This window comes from Pelodiscus sinensis, chromosome 11, assembly GCF_049634645.1.
Source record: "Pelodiscus sinensis isolate JC-2024 chromosome 11, ASM4963464v1, whole genome shotgun sequence".
Lineage (NCBI taxonomy): Eukaryota > Metazoa > Chordata > Testudines > Trionychidae > Pelodiscus > Pelodiscus sinensis.
Window position 1 is genome coordinate 25,652,083 of NC_134721.1, and position 24,490 is coordinate 25,676,572.

General features: G+C 50.2%; 1 protein-coding gene across 3 annotated transcripts in view; it reads right to left on the reverse strand.

Annotated features, from left to right (window-relative positions):
• Positions 1-65: 65 nt before the first annotated feature.
• COL7A1 (collagen type VII alpha 1 chain) overlaps positions 66-24,490 on the reverse strand; it is a 119,398-nt gene continuing 94,973 nt past the window's right edge. For all 3 annotated transcript variants that reach the window (XM_075938832.1, XM_075938831.1, XM_075938830.1), the window contains exons 107-119: positions 24,297-24,350; positions 23,499-23,552; positions 23,352-23,414; positions 22,456-22,518; positions 21,333-21,449; positions 20,110-20,187; positions 19,867-19,920; positions 19,558-19,606; positions 19,194-19,223; positions 14,118-14,213; positions 12,387-12,503; positions 5,103-5,282; positions 66-4,020 (exon numbers count right to left, since the gene is read on the reverse strand). In XM_075938832.1, the coding sequence (XP_075794947.1) occupies positions 3,968-4,020; positions 5,103-5,282; positions 12,387-12,503; positions 14,118-14,213; positions 19,194-19,223; positions 19,558-19,606; positions 19,867-19,920; positions 20,110-20,187; positions 21,333-21,449; positions 22,456-22,518; positions 23,352-23,414; positions 23,499-23,552; positions 24,297-24,350 (1,008 nt within the window). In that variant the 3' untranslated portion in view covers positions 66-3,967. The remainder of the gene's footprint in view (positions 4,021-5,102; positions 5,283-12,386; positions 12,504-14,117; positions 14,214-19,193; positions 19,224-19,557; positions 19,607-19,866; positions 19,921-20,109; positions 20,188-21,332; positions 21,450-22,455; positions 22,519-23,351; positions 23,415-23,498; positions 23,553-24,296; positions 24,351-24,490) is intronic.

Consider the following 24,490-nt stretch of genomic DNA (forward strand, 5'->3'; position numbering starts at 1 on the left):
AGCAAGAGGTTCTGTGGTGAGTGGGGAGAGGCACAGCATTAACAGATCAGTAAGCCCAACAGAAGTGAGGTATCACAAACTTTTATTGCCAGATTGAGATTTTGCACCCTATGTCATGATAGTCACTTGACCGGAAAAAACAACAAAACACACACATAGAACATGTCTTGCATCTAGATTCTGCAGGAAGAGTTCAACATCCGGAGCAGCAACAAACGTTGTATAGTGTGTACTAGAGCAACTGGAGTGACACAAAGTAATACACTCTGGAGGGTGCTGCTGAACTGCCTACAAGCAGACTGAGCAGCTACACAAACAACAGAGGGCAGGAGGCTGGGATTATAGTGACCCTTCTCTGAATCTAGGCAGACCCCCACGCCAAGCCTTCCTATAGTCACTGCCAGGCAGACTGGTGGTTTTGCTTCTTTCACAGCTGTGGCCAGTTGACACTGAAGTGAAACTCACTACTGGATGCTGACAAACACTTCCCCGGAAAAGATGCAGGGAACATGCTGGTAAATCAATTTTATCTTTAGTGATAATCTACAGCAAGTCACGTGGGCCCAGAGGTAAGGCGGAGAGTGGTTCGCCATTTCTAAAGGACCTTTATGGAAAAGCTGAAAGATTGTGCAAGAATGACAATGGGAACATCACAGAGTGCTGGATGCTTGTGAAAGCACTGGGCATTAACCCAGGCATCTCAGCAGGGTGAGCAATTCATGCAGGCTGGGAGAAGGTCCTCAACTGCATCAGATGGGTAGGAGAAAGATCTGATGAACAAGGTTTTTGTATTATTGCCCATCACTGAAATGGAGCTTCTCACTCACACCCACTCTTTGAAGATCTAACCCTGACCAATTCAGAGGAAGCTGCTGAAGGCATGACAGCACAATTCCGGTCAGCTGGACAGGGAACACGACACATCTGCACCTCTGAGATATGGGTCAGGAGCGAAGAACTGTGCTCTTTTATTAAAAGAATATCACAAGTAATGCCTCCACCAATCCAACTGGCATTAACATTACTAGGTAGATGGGCCATTACCAACAAACACAGTAGTATAAACAGTCTTTAGAAAGAATATGAACTGTAATAAAAATGGAGATCCACAGTAAACGCACAGTAAACGCACTGAGATCACAACAGTGCTGCGTATGCATGTCACTTCCTAGGTTGAGTGCTGACTCCGTGCTATTCAGCCAGGCAGTCTTTCAATAGCAAGTTGTCCCCGCCACACAAAGCCAGGCACTGTGTACATAGAGAGCTAATAGCAGTCATGTTGTTCCAAGTCACTCTGCAGGATCACAACCAGATGACAATAGAAACAATCTTAGAGTCACAAGATGGCTCCCTAATTTCTGTCCAGTCAATTAAATCTGTCTGTACCTATATTTTGACAGAAGATGTGCCCTTGTTAGCAATTGTTACGGTAATTGTACCAGATTCCAATTACTGGTGTGCTAAATGATACCTCCCATGCATTCAAACACACAGACACATGTTGTATACATATATATACACACAGTGCAGCAATATATAGATATCATATATAAACCCTCCTCCCATTGGCATGGTTTCAGATGTGACAGTTGCCATTGTTTCCCTGTTCAGAACAGCTGTGTAAAGAAGATGGGAGATTTGTATTGTCACTTTATATAACTGAAAGAGAGTCCAAGCATGTCCAACAGTGGGCACAAGTGTTTTGGGTGGGGAAAAGGGTGATGGTATAAAATCAGGAATGCAGAGTCTTTACAAAGCTTTTTAAAGGCCATATGATGGCAGGAACTTACAATAGCATAGCACCATTCTCAAGGTTTCCCTGATTTTTCTCATAATATGGTTCAGCACCACTAGGTTAAAGAAAAGCACTGTTAAAAGGGGCGTGGATCAATGTGCATTATACAGCCAAATCCGTGCGCGCGCACGCACACACACACACACACACACACACACTGAAACATGCCCTGGATTTTGTTGGGTTTCTTCCAGTGCTGTCACCCTTGCTTGAGAATATTGGTTATTGTTCAGGATTAAGGTGAAACTTTTTCAAATGAAATTTATTTTGCAGGGAGGTGGAGAATGTTTCCCTTAACAGATTGGTTGCTCTTTCACAGCTGCTTCTACTTCGCTTAGTGCAGTAACAAGCACAGGTGTTACACCTGTAACCCCTATGTGGCCCCCACTTGGAAATTGAGAGGTTAATTCAATTAATAACTAAACGGCATGATTTTCCAAACCCCAAGTCTACACATGACATAAAATTTTCAAATGGTCCTTGACTAGAGTTTGTCTGGAATCCAAAATTAATTTTTACATCATTCCAGTTTCTTTTTTTTAAATCAGAGGTCCCAGATATTCTCAGCAATCTCTGTAAAATCACTTTTGCCTGGACACAAAATTGCCCCAGTGGCCAGGTCTGAATTGTATTTCCCAGCTGTTTTTACCTAGTGAGTGTTTGCAGATATCAAGCAGCACACAGTGCAGAGAAGCAGCATGTGGAAGATGCTCCTAACACCAAGATTTGAAGGAGTACAATGTTCCCTCTAATGTTTTCCATCCATGCGCAGAATACATTTTGTTATGTGCACCAAGGCGTGTGCAGATGTGCATCACCAGTAGAAACACATGCTGCCGGCTGGGCGCTCTCTAATCAGCTGCATGACATTTGAATCTTCCCGGGAGGCTGCCCAAACACGTAGCTTACAGGGAATGCTGGTGGAGGCCAATGGAAAGTGCCTTTAACAAGCCCCTCCCAGCACCCATAGTTACTATAAACTGGCATGTTTGGAAAAAGGCAGGCGATGGGAAAATGGAGCATGTCTGGTCCTACTGGATTATGGAGGTTCAAGATTCCAAGTAGGTCCTTTCCTTTGGCAGATGTGGTTTTGGAGTAGAACAGATTTCTTGGGGCTCTAGAGGGGAATGCATGGGCCATGAGAGAGAGGATGGTTTCCACTGCCATGCAGTAAAACCGTATTTTGCTATTTGCCACATGTTTGTCTGTAAGGGCTTCTGAGCATGAAGCTGAAAGAAGAGTTTGGCTGAGAATGGCGGAATTGCTTGGCGTCCCTTCTAGCTCTGCATATGGCTGGGGCTTGAGAAGAACAGACACCTGGGCCAGTCTCTGCCAAACCACGAGAAGAGCTGGCATCTAAGATTCAAGGGCTGTCCAAATGAGTTGTGTGTCCCCCTCGGATATAGCTGTTCTATCACTCTGACAGCCCCAAGGGCAGAATTGCCAACAGCCCAACGAGTCTCCCCAAAGGACAATCAGCAAGAGAAAAGAAAGCACAGAGCTAAGGGACCATTTCCAATGCTGGGGGATGGGAGGGCGCAGCTTCCATTCCCTTCTGGAGAATTAACATCATACAAACTTTGGCACTGAACCCAGGGGCTTTGTACTTTTATAGTGCCAGTCACAGCGCGGCTCACTGCCAATTCCACAGGCGCCGTTTGGTTAGGAGACACTCAGGCTGGCTAGTCCATTTCACAAGCAGCGCCCCCCAGGCCTATGAACCAGAAATAAAGCAAGTGGCACTCAGAATTGGTTAGATCCAGCAAACGTATGCTGTATGTTACTAGTCAGCATCAAATAAGTTAAAAAGCTCTAATTCAAAACTGTTGGCTTTTTAGAAAGGTTACAGATTTTTCTCCATTTGATAAAAATTTCACCTTAATTTAAAAATAACAATAAAAAGTAAACCCAAGAGAAACAGAACGACTCCTTACGAAATAGCACCACGGCTCTGCTCTGGGCAAGCCGGCACGGGGAGCAGCGCTGCAGGGAGCAGAGACGGCAACGAGAGTCTCAGACCAAACACGCCATGCGAGGCCAGGACGTGGGGCAGGCCAGGGCAGGTTCCCTTGTAGGAGCCTGTCGGAGTCTTTCACTCAAAGGACTGTGGGGTCTTCTCTCCCTTTGGTCAGTTCCCCCTTGGACAGGGAAAATCCACTAAAACAGGGCAGGTTACGCATTCAATCTCTTCTCAGCTGATGTGTTGTCAGCAGCAATTTGGGCATCTGCAGAGAAAGAGGAAAGAGCAGTGAATCATAGAATCATAGATTACCAGGACTGGAAGGGACCTCGAGAGGTCATCGAGTCCAGTCCCCTGCCCTCATGGCAGGACCAAGTACTGTCTAGACCATCCCTGATAGACATTTATCTAATCTATTCTTAAATATCTCCAGAGATGGAGATTCCACAACCCCCTGGGCAATTTATTCCAGCGTTTGACTACCCTGACAGTTAGGAACTTTTCCCTAATGTCCAACCTAAACCTCCCCTGCTGCAGTTTAAGCCCATTGCTTCTTGTTCTATCCTCAGAGGCCAAGATGAACAAGTTTTCTCCCTCCTCCTTATGACACCCTTTTAGATACCTGAAAACCACTATCATGTCCCCTCTCAATCTTCTCTTTTCCAAACTAAACAAACCCAATTCTTTCAGCCTTCCTTCATAGGTCATGTTCTCTAGACTTTTAATCATTCTTGTTGCTCTTCTCTGGACCCTCTCCAATTTCTCCACATCTTTCTTGAAATGCGGTGCCCAGAACTGGACACAATACTCCAATTGAGGCCTAACCAGTGCAGAGTAGAGCAAAAGAATGACTTCTCGTGTCTTGCTCACAACACACCTGTTAATGCATCCCAAAATCATGTTTGTTTTTTTGAAACAGCATCACACTGTTGACTCATATTTAGCTTATTTAGCATATTTAGCTTGTGGAAAGAAAACTGGGAGTCAAGACCCCTATACCGCAGCATCTAAACACACTGGTGTTACAGCCTGCCCGTTTTCACTGACATTCTGGGCTGAATCAGCACAAAGGGACACTTACTGTCCTTGATCTCTTGACAACAGAGTCAGAACCAGGGGCGGCCTGTGAGCATACGCAGACTTGGCGGTCGCCTAGGGCGCTGCTGGCCCGGGGCGGCCGATGATGACATCATGGGGCACCCAGGTGCCCGATGATTACGTCACGGCCATTGACGGTCGTGTAGGCGGAGGCGCCGATCGCGCCTTCCGCCTGGAGCACCAGCTGCCGCAGCCGGCCTCGGGCCACTCCTGGTCGGAACACCCAAAGTGGCACTGCTGGACCCCTACCTGCATCTGCCTGGTGCCTGCATTGAAGATCACAGTCCTCCTTGGTGTAGAAACGGTTGAGGTTCCCCCCGCAGCCGCTGTAGATGAAAGGCCGGCACTCTGCTACTTTTTGGTTATAATACCACCTGAGTGTGAATCTGTTGCAGTCTCCCTCATCCAGGGGCGAACTGCAAGGGTCAGCTAGGAGGGGGAAAAATATGAAAAGATTAGCTGGTTAGGACCCCTGGGGCTGAGAGAGAAAAGAGATCCATGATTAGAAATCTGCTCTGACATCCTACCTAGGAAAACATCGGCAGAAGACATTAGAATGCCTCTGGCCCTTCAGAACTCAAGGTGAGCCCACAGGAAGGTACAGCTAAAGAGAGGTGGGAAGAGCCAAATGGGGTTGGCAGTTTATATGTGAATGGAAGACACTTACAAACATTTTGCATTGGTCATACCTCTGTGGAAGGGGAAACTGATTGACTTAATTCACCTCATTGACTTAATGATCGAATGCCAAACTGATTCAGCTCTGGATAGCATTGCTATCTGCAGTGTATTTGGACCAGATGAAAGGGAAGAAGTGTTGTGTGTGTTGCAAAACCAAATGTTTTCTATCAAGCCAGGGAAGACACACTTGGCTGATTCATAAAATCATTATAGAAAGACCACAGCAACGTCCCAGCAGACCTCACAGCCACATCCCAGCAAACCCCACAGGGTCACTGGCAAGGTGCAGGAACAAATTTGTTCGGAAATCCAAAGTATGTTATACCTGGAGGTAATTAAAGAGCCTGACAGCTTTTGGACATCACCTGTGGCCTTGGTCCCTAAGAAAGCGATCACTCTAAAGTTTTGTGCTGATTATAGATAATTCAGTGTGGTCCCAGAACCCAGATGCTTATCCTATGCCTAGAATAGATGATATGCTAGATATCTTAGGCAAAGCTAAATATCTCAGCCTTTTTGATTTAGTAGAGGTATTAGCAGGCTCCTGTAGACAAGGCTGCACAAAAGAACTCTGCTTTCATCAATTACATGGGTCTCTGAGTTCTCAATGTTACCATTTGGGTTAACTAAAGCAGGGGCCACCTTTCAGAGACCGGTCACACAAGTGTTAGATGGTTCACAGAGGTTTGCAAGATAAAAGCCTATGTCAATGACATTGCAGTGTTTGGCAACTCTTGTTCTGATCACAAAAAAATCCCATTTACAAATGGTGCAGTCAAATCTCAAAGGGTATGTCTACACTACAGCGCTAATTCGAACTAACGCATCCAGACTAAAAAACTAGTTCGAATTAGCGTTTTGCTAATTCGAACTAGCATGTCCACATTAAGTGGACCCTGAACCGGGGTTAAGGATGGCCGGAAGCAGTGCCGGCAGGGCATCAGATGAGGACTTAGAGCGTGGAGCTGCTGCCTCAGGCTAGCCGAGGGCTGTGCTTAAAGGGACCCGACCCCCACCCCGGACAGACAGTTCTCAGGGGTGCCCCGCTTGCAAAGCAGTCCTGGCTTGGAGTGCCCTAAGTGCCCACACTGGGCACATCACAGCACTCGGCCATCAGACCGGCTGCACTTGCCACAGGCTGCCATCTGGGGAGAAGGGGCAATTGGGGGGCTGCAGGAGAGCTTCCACCCCGAGAAGCCCGCAGAGCCAGCCCAGTCCTCCCCATCGGGGGCTCGTGTCCCATTCCTCCCTCACCTCCTTCCACTTACCCTTCCCTAGCCCCCCTTCCTGATGTACAAAATAAAGAAAACGTGTGGTCAAAAATAGAATCTCTCTTTATTGAACAAAACTCGGGGAGACTGGGAAAAGGAGGTGGGAGAGGGGAAGAGAGAGGCTGGGAGAGGGGAGGGCAACTAAAATGATCAGGGGTTTGGAACAGGTCCCATATGAAGAGAGGCTAAAGAGACTGGGACTTTTCAGCTTAGAAAAGAGGAGATGGAGGGGGGATAGGATAGAGGTCTATAAAAGCATGAGTGGGGTGGAGAGGGTGCATAAAGAAAAGTTCTTCATTAGTTCCCATAATAGAAGGACTAGAGGACACCAAAGGAAAGGAATGGGTAGCAGGCTTCAAAATAGTAACAGAAAGTTGTTCTTCACAAAGCAAAGAGTCAACCTGTGGAACTCCTTGCTGCAGGAGGCTGTGAAGGCTAGAACTAGAACAGAGTTTAAAGAGAAGTGAGATCAAGTCATGGAGGTTGGGTCCATGGAGTGGTATTAGCCAGGGGGTAGGAGTGGTGTCCCTGCCCAAAGTTTGTGGAAGGCTGGAGAGGGATGGCATGAGACAAATGGCTTGGTCACTGTCTTCGGTCCATCCCCTCGAGGGTCCCTAGGGTTGGCCTCTGTCGGCAGACAGGCTACTGGGCTAGATGGACTTTTGGTCTGACCCAATACGGCCATTGTAAGCTCAGGGCTCAGGGTCGGGGGTCTCAGTGGACCACCTTGATTTTCATGCACACCTGCTCCTGGGTGGCCAGGCTGGCAGCTCTCCTGCCCTAGACGGCCACTTTCCTGTGCCTAGTGCGGCGGTCGTGGACGAGGTCCACGATGTCTGCACTAGACCAGGCGGGTGCCCGCCTCTTGCGGTCCCGGGCAATCTCCCAGGAGCCGCCAGCCTGGTCCCGGGAAGAGGGGGAGGGCTGGGGGGCATCGGGTGGCTGGCTCGAGCCGTGCCAGGTGCAGGGTCTGCTGGCTGGGTGCTGGCAGGCTTGCACCTGGCACGTGCACCATAGCCAGCCTGTGCCCCTTTGAGAGGTCCGGGGCCGGGAGGGGGGCAATAGAGTTTCCCTGGTGTTGGCCAGAGTGGCCACCAGGGAAAGCTGGGGAGGGCTAGCCTCCCACTAGTTCGAATTAAGGGGCTACACACCCCTTAATTCGAACTAGTAAGTTCGAACTAGGCTTAGTCCTCGTAGAATGAGGTTTACCTAGTTCGAACTAAGTGCTCCGCTAGTTCGAATTAAGTTCGAACTAGCGGATCGCTAGTGTAGCACCTATGAAAGTTAATTCGAACTAACGTCCATTAGTTCGAATTAACTTTGTAGTGTAGACATACCCAAAAGGAAGAGGCCTATACATAAAAGTCTTGAAGTGTCAAACTGGAGTAGCCAGTGTTCCTTACTCGGGACACTGGGTAGGGAGAGGTCAAATATCCCCTGAACCCTTGAAAGTTGAAACAACAGTAACTTGGTCTGTATCCCAAACCAAAAAACAAGTCCAATCTTTCATAGGTCTGGTAAATTATTAGAGGTTTAGGGGAGGGGAGGAAGTGACATTGTATCTGCAATCACAGGCCTATGTAAAAAGACAAAACCTAACAAAGTTATATGGACAAAGGCATGGCAAGAGGGTTTTAATAAGTAAAAAAAAAATCTTGTCTGAAATCCACTTCTAGTCTAGCTTTTGATAAAACATTTCCAGATAAAATGTGTGACAACACTGTATGAAGATATATGTCTGATACTACATCCCCCATTTATTATATAGGTTACACCTCCATAAAACAGAACTCTCTGGTCTGGCAACATCCGTGGTCTGGCAGGATCAGTGTGTCCCGGTGCGCTGCAGAGGTTTAGGGGGGTCAGGAGGCCAGTGTGATTCGGGGAGGGGTGCATGGCTCTGGGCTGCAGGAGCTGGCACATAGCTCAGCTGGGCTGTGTGGGGAAGAGGGGCGGGGTGGGAAGCCCAGTGCACAACTCAGCTGGGCTACCTAGGGGAGCCAGGAAGCCCAGTGGGTCGGTAGGGCAGAGGGTGGGGCTGGCAGCAAGGGGGCCAGAAATGACCTCTCCTTGTCCAGCAAATCCCTGATCTGGGACCAGTCAGGTCCTGTGGGTGCCAGACCAGGGAGGTCCAAACCTGTAGTAATATTATGATAAGACTATGGCATAATAATGGTGAATTTTGTACAAGATGGGTCATGTAAAGTGCAATGGTTATAATTTGCTCTCTGATCCTGTCAGACCACACATGTTGCCAGACCAGAGAGTTCTGGTTTATGAAGGTGTAAGTTACAATTTGCTGGATAGGATAATCCTCTCTGTATTATTTTTGTATCTGAAGTTATGAATATTGATTATGAATTTGTATTTCAAATGAACTTTCCCTGGAAAAAACACTCACTGCCAACCTTTCAGGTACAACAATGAAGCTAGTGTAAATGGCTCATCAGCAAAGACAATGGGCTGTGGAATAGCTTAGCCTTCCTGTCGACATTTTTGTCCAGCCTGTAAGTAATGGCTGCTATGACTCTGCAAGGGCATGTGACCACACGACTTGTCTCTGGACTCCGTTTTCTGTGCCTGTATTTTTCCACATACTGGGATGGGAACTGTTTTGGGACAAAGGGTCCCCATCATTTGCTAAAGCTATCTAAGGCAGGGAGTGACCTCATCTGTTGTTCTTCACTCTCCCACAACTCAACACCTGAGAGAAGCTCTGAAAGAAAATGACTGGGAACAGAGGTGGGGATCCCAAGCTGCAAAGCAATGCAGCTTGTGTCTTGAGAATCTACAAGTCAGCTTGCATCGCCACTCAGGGTGAGAGATTGTTAATTCAAATCCTATCATTCTAGTATGTTAATCTTTGTTTTTGTTTATTTGCTAGGTAATCTGCTTTGATTGGTTTGCTACCACTTATAAATCCCTTAAAATCTATCTTTTGGGACTTAATTAACTAGTTTTATATTTTAATCTAAATCAGTTTGTCTTCAAGTGAAGGGTCTGGGGAAAAAAAATCACAGTTTAGTTACCACTGTGTGCATATTCCTCTCCACAATGAGACAAACTGAGTAATAAATTCATGCTGGTCGGGGTTTTGAGCAGGGCAGTATGGGACAGTTCTGGGGTTTAGGCTGGAAAGCTGGGGGTAATCTTGGCTGTAGACTTTCTAGTGTTGGTTCATGCAGTGGCAGGTGAAAACCTGCATGTAACTGCATCTGAGTGTGTCTCTACCCATGTAAATGCTTGTGGGAGAGGTCTAGTGTTTAATCACAGCATCGCAATATTAGAAGGAGCCCAGGCTAGTCAGTCAGAGGGCTCAGTGGTACCCCCGTTCCATGGTGCACCCTGGGGGGAATCCATCACCATTAGATTCCCCTATATGATGTTAAGAGTGCATGTTCAAGACTCACGTAACACCAAACTGGTTGACCAGGCCTGTCTAGAACAAAGAAGTGTATATTTACTGCTTACATGCAAATTAAGGCAAACAGAGTAATCAAACAGGAAGGCAATACAAAGGAAGTTCACACAAATCCTGCAGGGATCATCCTTCCACACAGACTCTGCCTCCCACTTCTCAGCTGGAAAATGTTTTTCAAGAAAGGAACGAACATCCCAAGACAAGCCCCCCAGCAGTGTACTTATGACAACAAAGGAAAACAGCAGTTGGACGGCGGGAGTGGGGCATGTTAACACTGCAGGAAGCATGCAGTGAGAAATTTTGCTTGGATCTAATATTGTTTGCTCAGTTAGGCACTAATAGGCATTTATCTTTATTTTTCTACTAACCATTTCTGACTTTTACGACTCATTACTTGTACTCACTTAAATTCTCTCCCTTTGTAATTAATGATCTTGATTTACTGTTTTATCTAATTCACTGTGTTTAAACTGAAGTGTCTGGGCAACTGTATTTAAGGTAATAAGCTAATATATAATGGCCTTAAAGGAATAATGGGCTGAAAATGGAGAAGTGGAAAGGCTAACGAATGGAGTGTGGGCTCAGGAAAATCTCTGGGTTCACTTCACAGAGGCAGTGCATGACAGGCGGATGAGTGGGTCATAGTCAGAGCTGGCTTGCCCACAGGCATCAGGATTGAAAGGCAGAAGATGCTGGCCTCTCCCCCACCCCCAGAACTATAACAAAGCTCTCTCCCTGGCCACACCATGCACAGGTCATTGCCTTTCCACGCAAAATCAAAAGTCACAAAAATGGGGACAAATGGGAACACAAAAGCCTCTGAGTTACTTGGAAATCCTTCAGAACGGTATGTCATTGCCAGGCTAGCTCCCTCCTTTTTTCTGGCGCTTCCTATAGGAATTTACTTTTTGTGAGACAGGGAAGGCCAGCAATGTCCTGGCACCCTTGTGAGATACTTCCAGGGACCACTGGTTCCAAATTTCCACACTCAACTAGCTTTATGGAAAATCAGCAGCTTCAGACCTTGGAGAGAAGGATTTTTCTCTCCTGATTATCCAACACCATTCAGTGAGATCTCCATCAATGGCAATTTCAGATTCATCATGTTTCCCACCTCTACTGTCCATGCCAACATTATGGCTAGGTCCTGGGCTCATCTACAAGAATCCAGACAACTAGCTCTTGAATCATATTTCTAAGGTATCCCGAAGCAGGGTATAAAGGCTTCTCTACCTCTTTCAAGTTACCAGGGCTGTTTCTCTGCCCCACTGGTATGAAGGCGTCGGCCTTGTTGCTGTATTATAAAAACTAATTTAGGAATTACAATGTGCATAATTTTTTAATTTTAAATGAAGGACACATAAGCTGAGGTTTCGTATAAAATACACTATAACTTCCATGCTCTGGGTGTCTCTAATTCGGGAACACCTGTGGAACAGACCCTGGCAGGGGGAGGAGGAAGCGGCTCTGTGCACTGCTGCTCCCCCTGCCCCCGGCAGCTGGGGGAATGTCAATGCAGTGATGCATTCTGCTGAAAGCTTTTCCCTACCTCTCCCATAGTGGCGGTGTGGGACGGTGCTCAGGAGCCCCAGTGGATGCAGAGTGCCTGGTAACGCTCCCCCGCCCAATCCACCTCATTGCCTCACTGGCCTAGCAAAATCTTTAATCCAGCAAACCCTGTTTCCCAGGGTTGCCAGATTTAAAAGGTTCAAGTGTACTACCACCAGGCATATTTAATAGGATTCCTCCCCTGGAGAGGCCACTTTCATTGTGCGCGAGGAGTTCAGTCTCCATAAAGGAGCCCTTGTCACAAGAGAGATGCTGCGCTGTGGTTTTGTTTTGTGGGTGCTTGTCCACTAAGAACTAGACGGAGGCCCAAGCACTCGTTTCACAGGCTGCCAAACAGCTTTCAGATGGTAACAACTTCCATGGGCCCAGAGATTGAAAGGTGAAAGGCTCCGTATCCAGTTCCCACCTTGCGTGCCAGCCAGCCTCACTGCAAGAAGCAGTCATGCACACTGACTTTACCGACTCCTAAGGACTACGCTAGCAAGACAGAGAACCACATAAAACCAAACATGCATCTTTTTCTCTGCTCCCTGTCCTCCCCTGCTTCCCCCCACCCCCCCACCAAGAGTGCTGGTAGCTCTCCTTTCTCACCATCTCTCAGCATAGTGCTCTCTGTCCCATCAGCTTCCAGGCTCTCTTCGTAGTCCTCCATGGCGTAGACGTGCTCATACTCAGGGTCATTTGTGTGCACAACATGCACCTCACGGCCTGGAAAATAACCCCAGCTGCATGAGAAGGGCCACAGGAAGGTGATAGAGCAGTTTCTTAAATTGTGTTCCGCGGCACACTGGTGTGCAGCGAGGCAGTCGGAGGTGTGCCACGGAGAACAACAGAATTCAAAATGGCCACCCTTAAAGGGGCAGGCTACCTTTTATTGAGCCAAAAAAAAAAATCTACCTCTTTCCCCTGACCCTTTTTTTCCCCTCAATAGCTTCCCCCCTGGCCCGTTTTCCTCCTGACCTTTTTTTTTCCCCTCTCAACAAAAAATCCTTGGTGTTCCTCATAAAAAAAATTGTTTGGTGTTCCTCGGTCTTAAAAAGTTTAAGAAACACTGTGATTGAGAGAAGTAAATGGAGTCACCGGGCTTGTTAGCCAAGCCATGAGGGAATTTGTCCCTCATCATTCCTAGCATGACGACAATTGAGCTTCAGCTTTGATTCTGGGAGTGACTGATGAAAATGGCACCACTCTGGTCAACATGACTCTGAGTTGCCCAGCTAGTGCATTGGCTTGTTCACACAAAGGAAGTTGGGGCAGACGTGCTGGCTGCACTGCCCAGTGAATAGCGTACCACAGGGTCACTTGCCTAAAGGTGCAGTGCCACAGTACAGGGGCCTGCATGGCAGCCGCTACACTAGAAAATGTTGTGCTCATTGTGGACACTGGCCAGAAAACAGAGACACAATGTCCGAGAGCCAACAAGGGGTATGGAGGGGAAGGGCACAGAAGAAGCAAAGAGGCTGTCACTGAAAAAGCTAACAAATAAATGGGGAATGAACACACTCTTTGGAGACGTATCTCTGCAAATCTCTCTGTGCCCTACTGTAGTGAGACATCAATTCAGGTTTAGATATTTACCTGCCACCAACCTATGCTGCTTTACAGATCATTTTAAAGCAGCTGTACTGTAGCAGCCAGCCAATCAATCCTTCCAATCATGCTACACATTTTCCTGCACATTCTTTAGACACAAATGCCCCCTTCCCATATCTTTCAACCCCTCTACCTAGGAACCCATCCATTCAGCTACTCTCCATACAGAGTCACTCATCCATGCACACATCATCCTGGGCATTCACACATCTATTGCTTTCATGTACTCTTCCATAAACCGTGTGTTCATCCCACAGTATCTATCCAAGCCATACACTTATTCACTCACTGTTTCTTTTTCCACGACCCTACCCATGCATCCTGAGCACCACGTGCACCCTGTTAGGTATACATCATATCTTTCACTCTGCACATCACTCTCACTCACCTGTCCCATTAATCAATTGACCCAAAGGATGTGGTTAGGGTTTGACGACATAGCAAAGACATCCCTATGTGTTCTGTGCCATTGTGAGAATGCAGATGCCTTTCGTTAAGTCATAACACAATGGCCTACACCTAGGTGCATCTTAGCATTAAGGTAGCAATACCGAGCTAGAAGTCTACTTTTAAATGGCCTGCAGCTTCCTTTGGCGCTCTGAGTCACTGTGACAGAAGGCGGGTACTTGCAAATGAAGGCCACTCTGACAGCAGAACTTCCCCGAAGGATGCATGCAGACAGTGCTGGAGAACAAACATTATGACCAGGAACACAGAGATAAGACTCACCATCCTCTTCTTCAGCATGTGACAACTTTAGCACAGGGACTAGTTGAGCATTAGCAGACGGCAATGGTTGGGTGGATGGATAGTTGGGGAGAAGACCTAAAAGAGGCAAGGTCACAGCATAGACATCAAGCAGGAGATGAGACTGACCGACATGGCTCCCCTTCCCTCTGATAAGCCACAGGCCAATGCTCCAGAGCAGAATCAGCACTATCCACTTCTAAGGCTGCTGACAGCTGCTAGACATGGTGCAAAACTAGCCCTGCACTGGACACTGAAGGGAGGAAACAGCCAGTAAGGGGAGAAACACCACAGATGAGCAGGCCTGGAGTACCTCGAGGCCCGTCATTGGATATTGAACAGCACTTTGTCTGCATCTGCTCTGCTCTGTGGCACAATCCATGTAAATGTCTCCTCCTGCCTCTGATGAGATAGGACCTCTTGGAACACGGGCTACATGGAAAAAGTCACCCTCTCTACCTCACTACAAGGTGATGGCAAAATAGATGGTGGAAGTACCAGCAGAAGGAGACCTGCAGGCAGGGTGCATGCACAAAAGGGAGATATATTCTCTTCAGATTCCCTTCATCCTGATCCTCCCCATCTCCACAGTAGAAGTGGGCTTCCTGGGGTGTACAGACATACACTTGAATACAGCCTGGGGGGGAGGGGGAGTTTGAACAATATACAAAAAACAACAAGGCAGCTGCTAGTTAAACACCAACGTTGGACAAGACAGAACACAGATGAACACAGTACAGGTCTTCGCCCAGAGATGCAGCAGGCTCACTCATCGGTCTGGATGAGGCATGTAGTCACAGCGTCTACACACACATAGGAAGGTTCTACAGGAATGTTGGGAAGTGTCTGGACACCGTGGCCTGTACGAATGGTGCCTCTGATATTAAATTGATCCTTTTCCCAGCATGGTGCTGGGTCTGGCTGGAAACCCTATGGAATTTTCTACTGGAAGATCAGCTCACTCTCTCTCGCCATTCAAGGACAGAGCTTGTCTGGCTCTGCTCTGGGAGGGTTTGGCATGGGTGGCTTAGAAAGATGCTCTTCTCTCTCAATTCACCTGTTAGTCATGGTCCTGATTTTCCTCTGGTATTTCTTCCTCTTCTCCTGGGAGATTTATGTCTGTTCCTTGCATGTGTCCCCCTCATCCTTTGCGAGCAATTAGGCATATAATTCACTTCACGTTTGCCCAGTATTACTTTCCTCTGCTTCACAGTTCTCCCTTGCCAGCCTTACACAGCTGGCTGCTCCACTCGTCTCCTCTTCCCTATAACTGTCAGCTGTTTTTTTTTTACTATTTCTGGGAACCTGCTATGAAATCCTCCTTCCTTCTTTCCCTCTGCTTTCCTCACCAGGCCTCTCTTCCCTTCCCCACTCCTCTCTCTTTCTCCCCTTAGCCATACCAAACATATCCAGGGTGAGATTCATTCCTATGCAAGGGCTAAGTTTGTCAATGTTCTTGTACCATCTGATTTTCCTTCCTCTAGTGTATTTGCTACAGTGATGCCTCACTTCTGGGTTTGCGCAGGCATTATTCTTTCACAGACTAGTTACCTTGTACTCAGAATTGGCTTCTCCAGGCACGACTACCCACGTGGCAGTCTGTTCAGAGTGAACCGGGGAGAGACGCATTGGATGCTGAGTCCAGAAACAGAATGGCTGCTATGACTGTCTGTTTGCTAATCTTGGCCTATCATGTCAGATGCCCCGTCTCAGGCTAGGGGCTCCCAGTTCAGCACTCCCCTTTTGGTCTCAGATGCCTGGCTGTGCCCTCTGGATCTCTGGATTCCAGCCTGCCCTCTGGATCTCTGCTTTGAGATTGCACTATTGGCAGTTCTAGGCTTGGCATCCGAGTGCTCCTGGCCTACAGGGATTCACTCCACAGTGCTACCCCCTCAGATTCACTCCCCGCACGTTGTCAGACTTGAGAGCATGCTGCGGAATGTTGCCAACTGCTCCATGTCACTCGTCACCCCTTCTTCCCTTGCTAGGGTTGCCAGGTGTCCGGTATTCAACCAGACAGTCCGGTTTTTGTGCCCTCTGTCCAGTATCAAAATTCAGAAAATATCGGACATGTGCAGTGTCCGGTATTTTCTGCTTTTCTGGCTGGGTGCCTGATGGAAGCCTGGCGAGGGTGGGAGGAGTGGCTGGGGAGGCGGGGCTGCGATCGGCGCTGGGAGCCCTCAGCTGGTTGCGTGCGGAAGCCTGGGGGGGGGGACGGGAGAGCAGGGGAGGCGGGGCTGCGTTCGGCACTGATATGCTCCCAGCTCCGATTGCAGCCCCGCCTCCCCAGCCACTCTCCCCGCACCCACCAGGCTTCCGCACACAACCAGCTGAGGGTTCCCAGTGGGAGCAAGTAATTCATTTCCTCCCCTGCTGCCCTGACCTCATTGGGAAGTGTAAATTACTTCACCCCTTTTCATCACACAGTCTGCCCTGTGCTCAGAGCCCAGCCAGACATTCTGGCCCGGGAGTGGGGGCAGAGTACGGGCTCCTTCCACTTTCTGTTCACAGATTTTCAGGCACATAATCCACTTCTTGTCATGGCCAGAATATGGGCCAGGCTTGAATCCCCCTTTATTCCCCTCCACGGCTGAATAAAGGCTCTGAGAGGCTAGTTCAGCCTGTCAATAGGGAGCCTTCAGCTGGCTGTGTGCTGGGAGGTTCCTGTTGTCAAAATATATGATGTAGATTGTTGATTGTTTATAACAGCGTTTCCCAGACTATGGGCCGTGGCCCAGTATCGGACTGCAGGAAAAAAGTACTGGCCCTCAGCGTGGTTGCCGGGGTGCTCCGGGCTCCCGGAGTGCCTGTGTGGCACCGGGTCCCCCAAGCCCTTGGCCGACCTAGGCGGAATCTGCAGCGGAATCTTCCGGCTCCCGGCAGATGCGTAGCTAGGGGAGGTGTGGGGAGGAGGACGGGAGAGCCGGCCATCAGAAGCAGCACCGGACGGGGGAAACGGGGCGAGCCAGGGAGATTGGAGGAGGGGCAGCCAGCGGACGCAGAGCTGGGCAGGGGGCTGGTCGGGGGAGATTGGGAGGAGGAGTAGGGGAGAAGCGGCCGCTGGAAGCAAGGCTTGCTTGGGGCATCAGGACTGTCATGAGAGATTGGGGGACTAGCAGAAGCAGGGCTGCCGGGGGGGGCGCGAGGTCCGGGGTAGGGAGATGGCTGGGGAAGATGGGGGGGGGTGGGAAGAGAAGCGGCCGCCGGAAGCAGGCCTGGATGCGGGCAGCGGGACTGGCCAAGGGAGATTGGGAGGAGAAGCGGGGGAGAACTGGCTGTCCGGGAGGGGATTGGGAGAAGTGGGGCTGGCCGGAGGCGCAGCGCAGGGAGCGAATTGGCCGGCGGGGAGCGGGACTGACTGGCCATATGCGGATCACGGGGCGCTGCCCCTCTTCCCCGCCCCCCCCCCCGCAAAACACGAGTGAGTCTGGCCCGTGGATTCTATTGTGCCCCCAGCACCTCTGCACACACCCCCTCGAGTAGTTGCAAACTGTCTGGCTGATAAATGTGCTCAGGCTGCATGAGTGTGTCTACCAGCCAGGCAGTTTGAAACTACAAACGGATACATCTAGTAATAATACAACGTACCTAACGAGGAAATACCAGACATGTTATATGTCTGGTATTTTCTCAGTTTGTTTTTTATGTGTTTATATTTTTGGGTTACAAAAAACAGTACGGAAAAAAAAGGGTTCCAACTAAAGTAAAAAGTTTGGGAAACCCTGGTCTAACCAGCTTTCTGTCTGTCTTACCCTCCATTTATCCAATCCATATACCTTAACTTGCTGGCAAGAATATTGTGGGTGACCATATCAAAAGCTTTGCTAAAGCTGGCACTGGGGGCTTTGGGAGGACCAGAAACAACTTATTTTGAATCTTCATCATTTGATTAATGAATATGCAAATGAATGTTACCAGTCCTCCAAAAGTTCATGAATGGATTTACTGGTCCCTGTGTCAAAAAGTTTGGGAATCCCTGGTTTATAATAAATTCCCCATTCAGTGTTAAGCATAGTTGTGATGGGTTTTTTGTTTGTTTGTTTTGTTCGACAAATTTTAGCACGTGTGTTCGGTATTTTTTGGGAAACCATCTGGCAACCCTAGCCCTTGCTACTCTAGCTCCCATTGGCTCCTACTCCTGGTCTAGCCGCTCACCCTCAGCGACAGCTCCCTGATTCACTTTGAATAGACTGCAGGGTAGTGTGGGTAGTCATACCTAGAGAAGCCCGATACTGAAGCACCAAATATACGGTAACTAGTCTGTGAAAGAATAATGCCTGCGCAAACCAGAACTGGAGTCATCACTGTAGCAAATATACTAGAGCAGGGCTACTCAACATGTGGCCCATCGGCTGCATGTGGCCCGTGGTGCAGTACGGTTTGGGTTTACGTGGGGCTCAACACGTGACCCATAGGTGGGGGCCAAAACAAAAATGTAATCAATATAATGATCTTCTGTTGATATGCATTTTGGTAGTTAAATTCCTGGAGTGTCATTGCTCATTAAAGTGCTGTCATATGGGTGGAAATTAGGTAAACATTGCATTTTATTAATATCAGCAGAACTGACTTAAATGTCGCCTGTGTGTTGTGTAGTCTTTCCTTAATCTTTGTATTCATGCCCGTCAGTGTGAAGGACGCTACTTGCATATATATTTGTATGTATATGCAACCACACTTAAGTTGCAGCTCTTAGCATGTGCTGTGAGTATCATTGTGGCCCCTGGGGCTTCCAAGGGTAAGTAGCCCTTCAGTAGAAGAAGAAAAATCAGATGGCACAAGAATGTTGACGAACCAATCCAGAGTGAGATTAATTCCTGCACAGCCACTCTGGTCCAGTCTCCACAGAGCTGCCTCTTCTGTTTTGGAGGGGGAAGTGCAATCTGCCAAGCTGGCCAGTGCTACAGGCCGAGCTAGCTGCGTGTGACTTTCCAGCAGCCGGGGCCATGCCTGATACTATCTGAGAGAACAGACTCACTCAGCAATGCTCAGCACTGAGAACTGGGATTACAAGGTTGCGCAAGGGAATTACAAGGGCCAAAAAAAATCAGTGCTCACGTGGTTCGGAAGAGAACTGCCCTCCGCAAGCTGTGTGGAGAGAAAGAAAAGAGGAGGTTAATCCATGGGGAAAGCCCTCTCCAGCATCCTGGCACTTGGCACAGACCTGCTCTGCCACCAGGTACAGCAGGGAGCCAGATTAAACTGAGAGGTCCCTAATACTCGCATGGGGCTGGCACATACACCTCCAGATGGGGGAGTCAGGGCACATGCAACGTCACCAAAAGAAGGGGAGGGGAAGGGGCAAAGGGCTGAAGAGTTGACAGCCAAGGGGGTGATTCTGTTGCCTCGTTTCTGCTCAAGGAGCACTGGTAGTGACAAGAGAAGTCAGTCAGCCCCATGTGGAAGGTGAGGCCTTGCTTACCGCAGTGCTGACTCATTTCCTGCCTGACAAACGAGCGGATCTCTTGTTCCTGCAAAGAAAACCAAGGGAATGAAGGGAGAAGATATAGACATCTTCTATGTCTGTCCACCCTGGGCTTCCTCAGTTGCTCTGGAGAGTCCCCCTCCCTCCCAACAATCCAAGCCAGACCTGGAGGGAAAAAGGCCTCGGGCCTGCCATGCAGGAAACCAGGATTCGAGGGCCAGCCCCGTGTCTAGGGAAGTAACCCGCTGCTCTGGCTTATTATACGGGAGCACTGATGGGTCAGGGCTTAGGGAGCTCTCATCTCACCGTCAGGCTAGGCTCCCCCTTCTCTCCTCTCGGGCCTTCGAGTCCCGGACTCCCCTGAAAACAAGCCAAATAGGAAATCAAGCGGTGTGCTACCGGCGCACTACTCCCCACTCTGCCAGCCCCCGGGGGAGCTCTCCTCTTTGCCTGATGGGTGGGGTTCAAGGCAGAGCGAATACCCCCAGGCAGAGCCAAGCATTCCACCAGGCAATGCACATCCAGCGGGGGAGGAACAAGCCTACAAACCTGATCTCCTCTCTCTCCTGGCATCCCAGGGACGCCTCGGGCCCCTACAGTTGACTCTCCTGAGGGACCTCTTTCACCCTGCAGCAGAAACATACACACTGAGACACTGGCCAGCAAGGGGAGCTCTAATATTCCAGAATCAGATCTGCCCTCACCCATCCCCACATCCCAGAGGCTCCCTCTTGTAGGGAGTGCAGCTGTTCCCAAGACATGGCGCTAAACGAGCTGGTACATGTGACAGTTTCACTTATTTCGAGTCAGATTTCTTAGTCGACTACAAAAAAAAAAGACCATTTTGGTTTCGTCTCCCTATCCCTCATGACAAGTCCTCAGAAGCAGGTCTCTGTGCCCTCGTCGGTGAGAACTATCCCATACAAGAGCAACCCGACCTGACCAAAGATGCAACTCTGGACAGAGACACCATGCACGGTGTCCTCGGGCTGGGTTCATGCAGCCCTGAAGCTGATCTTGTGGGTGAATGGTAGGTCATGGAAAGCCGTGCTCCACAAAACAGCCAGAACGAACACACTTCATCCCTGCAAGGCACCTCAGGGTCAGTCTCACACTGCAAGCTTTCATTCATGACCCCCACATTTCATCCCAGAGAGATAGACAGAGGTTAAGAAACTGACCCGAGTTAAAGTGTGAGCCAGTGACAGAGCTGGGAATAGACCTCAGGAGTCTGACTCCCGCTCCAGCCAGTGAGCAACACTGCCTGTCACTCCCATAGCCTCTGCACATCACTCGCGCAGCACCATTCATAGATTCAGAAGATGGATGGAGCCGATCCTGCTTGAACAGTCTAACTATTCTCTCCTTGTTGCCTGCTAACTGCAGACAGGTCCAGGGCCCCCCTCCTCACTGCTCTGGGATGGGGATATGCTCAGGCAGAATTGAAATAGATGAGGGTCAGGGGGAACTGCTTCCTCCAGCCTGCACTTGCCAAGGAACTCCTGTGAGCTCACTCTTGTCCTTGCTGCTCAGAAAAGGGGCTGTTCCCCCCCCCCCCCCCCCCCCAAGACACTGGCCCTTTTGCTGCCAGGACTGGGAGTGCACTGGGATTTGGGTTCAGTTTTGGTTTCCTTGTGGAATTCCAGAGGCAGCAGGGGATAGGAGCTCGCCACCTGCTGGCCATTCGGGGGCAGCATTGCCCTGGTCAGGAGGGGTGGATAGAAGCTGAAGTGTACAGAAATGGCCATGCACCAAGAGGAAAAGGTTCTTACCTTCTGCCCTTGAATCCCCTCAGGGCCCTTAGGGCCAACACTACCTGGTGGGCCGGGTGGGCCAGGTGCTCCATCATTGCCCCGAGCACCTGCGGAGCCAATAACGCCTGGAGCACCCTGAGAAAAGAGACAACGGTTAGGAAAGGCACGATCCGCACAGGGCACTGGGAGCATGACAGATTGGCACCTTGGCTGACTCAGGGCCGAGTCAGTCTCCTGCAGCACTGGCCTGTTCTGCACCATCTGAGGTAGGCGTCGTTTATTGTTAGAGACATGTGGCCAGTTCTCACAATTTCATCACCAGACACTCCCTACCCATATCTGAGGGTTTTCTTGGTGCTCCAGCTCCTGAGATTCTGCAGCGGTGTGAGAAGTTCAACTTGCATTTTAAAAAGAGCAAGTATCTCCCCCTCACGGCTGCAGCAAGGAGCTGAAGAACAAGTGCTGGGAGCATCTTTAAGGACCCAAAACCAGAAGGTAAAGAATTCAATATGTGGCCATTTAAAAAAAAAAAAAAAAAAAAAAAAAGAAGCTCACCTTTTCAGGCAATGGTGGGGTTTTTAGAGCTTGACGCCTGATTTTTGAATGCTTGGGGTTGGCAATACAGCACAGATGTGCTGCCCCGTCCCCACCCCAAACTGCAGGACAGCTGTGAGTCTGCAGGGAGATGCCTGGTGGTGCCAGGTGTCAGTGGGAGAATCGCAGATACTCTCCATCAGGCCTGCACGGATGCAACTGCTCTTGCCAGCTGGGAGTTTTAACTGTGAACAGACCATGATCCCGTCCCAGTGCACTGGTTCTGCTGAGGAGTTTCAAGTCAGCGACAGGACCCTAGTCGTGGTTAGTAAAATCATGGTTCTCCACTGGCCGGGCAGAACTTATGCCCTATAGGACACATCAGTGTCCGATTCTGGTTAACAGGCAACAAGTTTACTGGTGGTCAGCATCTGAAAACGATCCAGCAGTTAAGCAAGTCCGGGCACCAGAGCTCTGCCCTCATGCTGAGCTTTGCCACAGCAGCACCACAAGGCACCTGTGGGGAAGTTCCCCCAACTCCTAGGCACTTAGTGACAAGCCCCAATTCCACTAACACGAGCTTAACAGGAATTGCAGCACAACTCACCCGGTCTCCTTTCTCTCCCTGGTCTCCTTTGGCTCCCTGTTGGCCATTAAATCCCCTGTCACCCTGTGAAGGCAAAGCACAAGGTGGTTTTTCTAGGGAGATTTTGGGTAGGGGCACCAGCAGATTCTGGTTTTGTGGGGCCCAGGGCCAGAGCAAGTGGGGGCCCCTTCTCACCCTTTCTGCCTGCAAGTTACCTTGCCCCCCATGCTAGCACTCCTGCCATAGCTTACATTTCTTACAGGTACTGTAACACCCCCCGAAGGCAGTGGCGCTCAGGGCAGGAGCCTGGGAGGGTTACGGTACCATAGTACTTAGAAGAAATGTAAGTGTGGGATGGAGTATGGGGAGGCACGGCAGCTAAGGGCAGGGGGATGATGTGTGTGTGTGTGTGTGTGTGTGCGCGCGCACACACTCAGGGCTTGGGGTGGGGATGTTGGGGGGTGCAGGAGCCAGGGCAGAGGGGTGTGGGGACAGCTCAGGGACTGTGCTGCCGTAGCACTGGGACTGAAGCCTGACCGCACTGCCCAAAGGCTGTGGGTGCTGCCTCGGGCCCTCCGGTGTGTAGCAGCTGGCCCCAGCCAGAGCCCTGTCCCCAGCCAGCCACTCTCGTACCAGTGCGCTGCCCCGGCTTGCTTTCACCTTTGGGCCGGAGCGCACTGGAAAGGGCTGTAGGGTCATCTTAACGAGGAGCCTCTGGTTAGCAGCTTGGGAGAAATCCCATGGTCTGCACACGCCGTGGGCACATGCGGTGGCGAGCTATTCCCCCACTGTCAGCGGGGCAGCTCCAGCCAAGGAAGGCTGGGATCTGAAGAGGGCAATGAGCAAGCCCCTCGGTAGCCCCCCCATCCACAGTCCTCGCACCCCCCCCCCAACCATTATTGCTCCTAAATCCCTACCTTGGGTCCCATGAGACCTTCTTTCCCAGGGATTCCTGGGGTTCCCGGCATGCCCAGCTCTCCCTAGGAAAACAAATGTGATGTTCACTCTGGCCAGTCCAGATGTGCTCACCTCACAGTGTCTGGGAGCCAGCTGGGGGCACTTACCAGCTCACCCTTCCTTCCTGGAAGTCCCATTCGGCCTGGAATCCCCGGCTCCCCCTACCGTGGGCAGAAGGAGACGTGGGTCAGTGGGAGACAGCAGCGTAATGAGAGAACCAGTCTGGACCCTGCTTTGGCCCCTCCGTACTGAGCTCAGAGTGCGTCACCGGGGGTGTTATAGCCAGCCCCAGGCTTCCCCCCAAAGGAAGCCAGTCCACGAAGCAGCGCTCTGGGCGATGCCACACAGCCCCACCCACCCATGGACTCGCCCCTGCTGGGTCAGCTCCAGAGGGGAGTATGCTACTCCCTACACCACCAGGGCTCCAAAGAGGTGGGTGACTCCTTAGTAGCCTCCACAGCACCCCTGAGCCCTCTAGTGCCCTGGGGCAGGGCTGATGTTTGGGGCTTCTCAAAGGCCCCTCCCTCGCCCACTACCCAGGCCTCACTGGTGGCTCAGAGGGCCAGTGCTGGTCTAACAGCTCAGTTCCACAGCGCCTCAACCCACAGAGCCACTGGGTTCTACCAGATGGGAACTGAACTGCCCCACTCTCCAAGAGTCCCTCTCCCCCGGGGCAGCCTTTATTCCCTCACAGCCCCTAAGCAGCAGTCATTTCCCTAAGGACCCTTCAGCTCTGTGGGGAGCACGGGGTTCCTCCCTCTAAGGCGGCTCCCCGGCACATCCCAGTGCACTGCAGTCCCGCTGTCTGTTAGCTTGGGGGCTCTGCCGCCTCAGGCTCCAAGTGCTGCCCCTGCTGCTGACTGGCTGGAGCCGGGGGGGTGCCGTGCAGAGCCGCGAACACTCACCTTCTCCCCCTTGTCTCCGTCCTGGCCACAGGCGCCTTTCGTTCCCCGCTCCCCCTGCAGTGAAGAGAGGAGTCAGCACACAGCTCCGTGACGCACTAAGCCCGGGGCAGGAGGTGGGGTCTATGCTGGGTGGCAAGGGGCGAAACACAGGCCATCAAGACCATCAGTGTCCTGCAGCTGACGGCACCAAACCC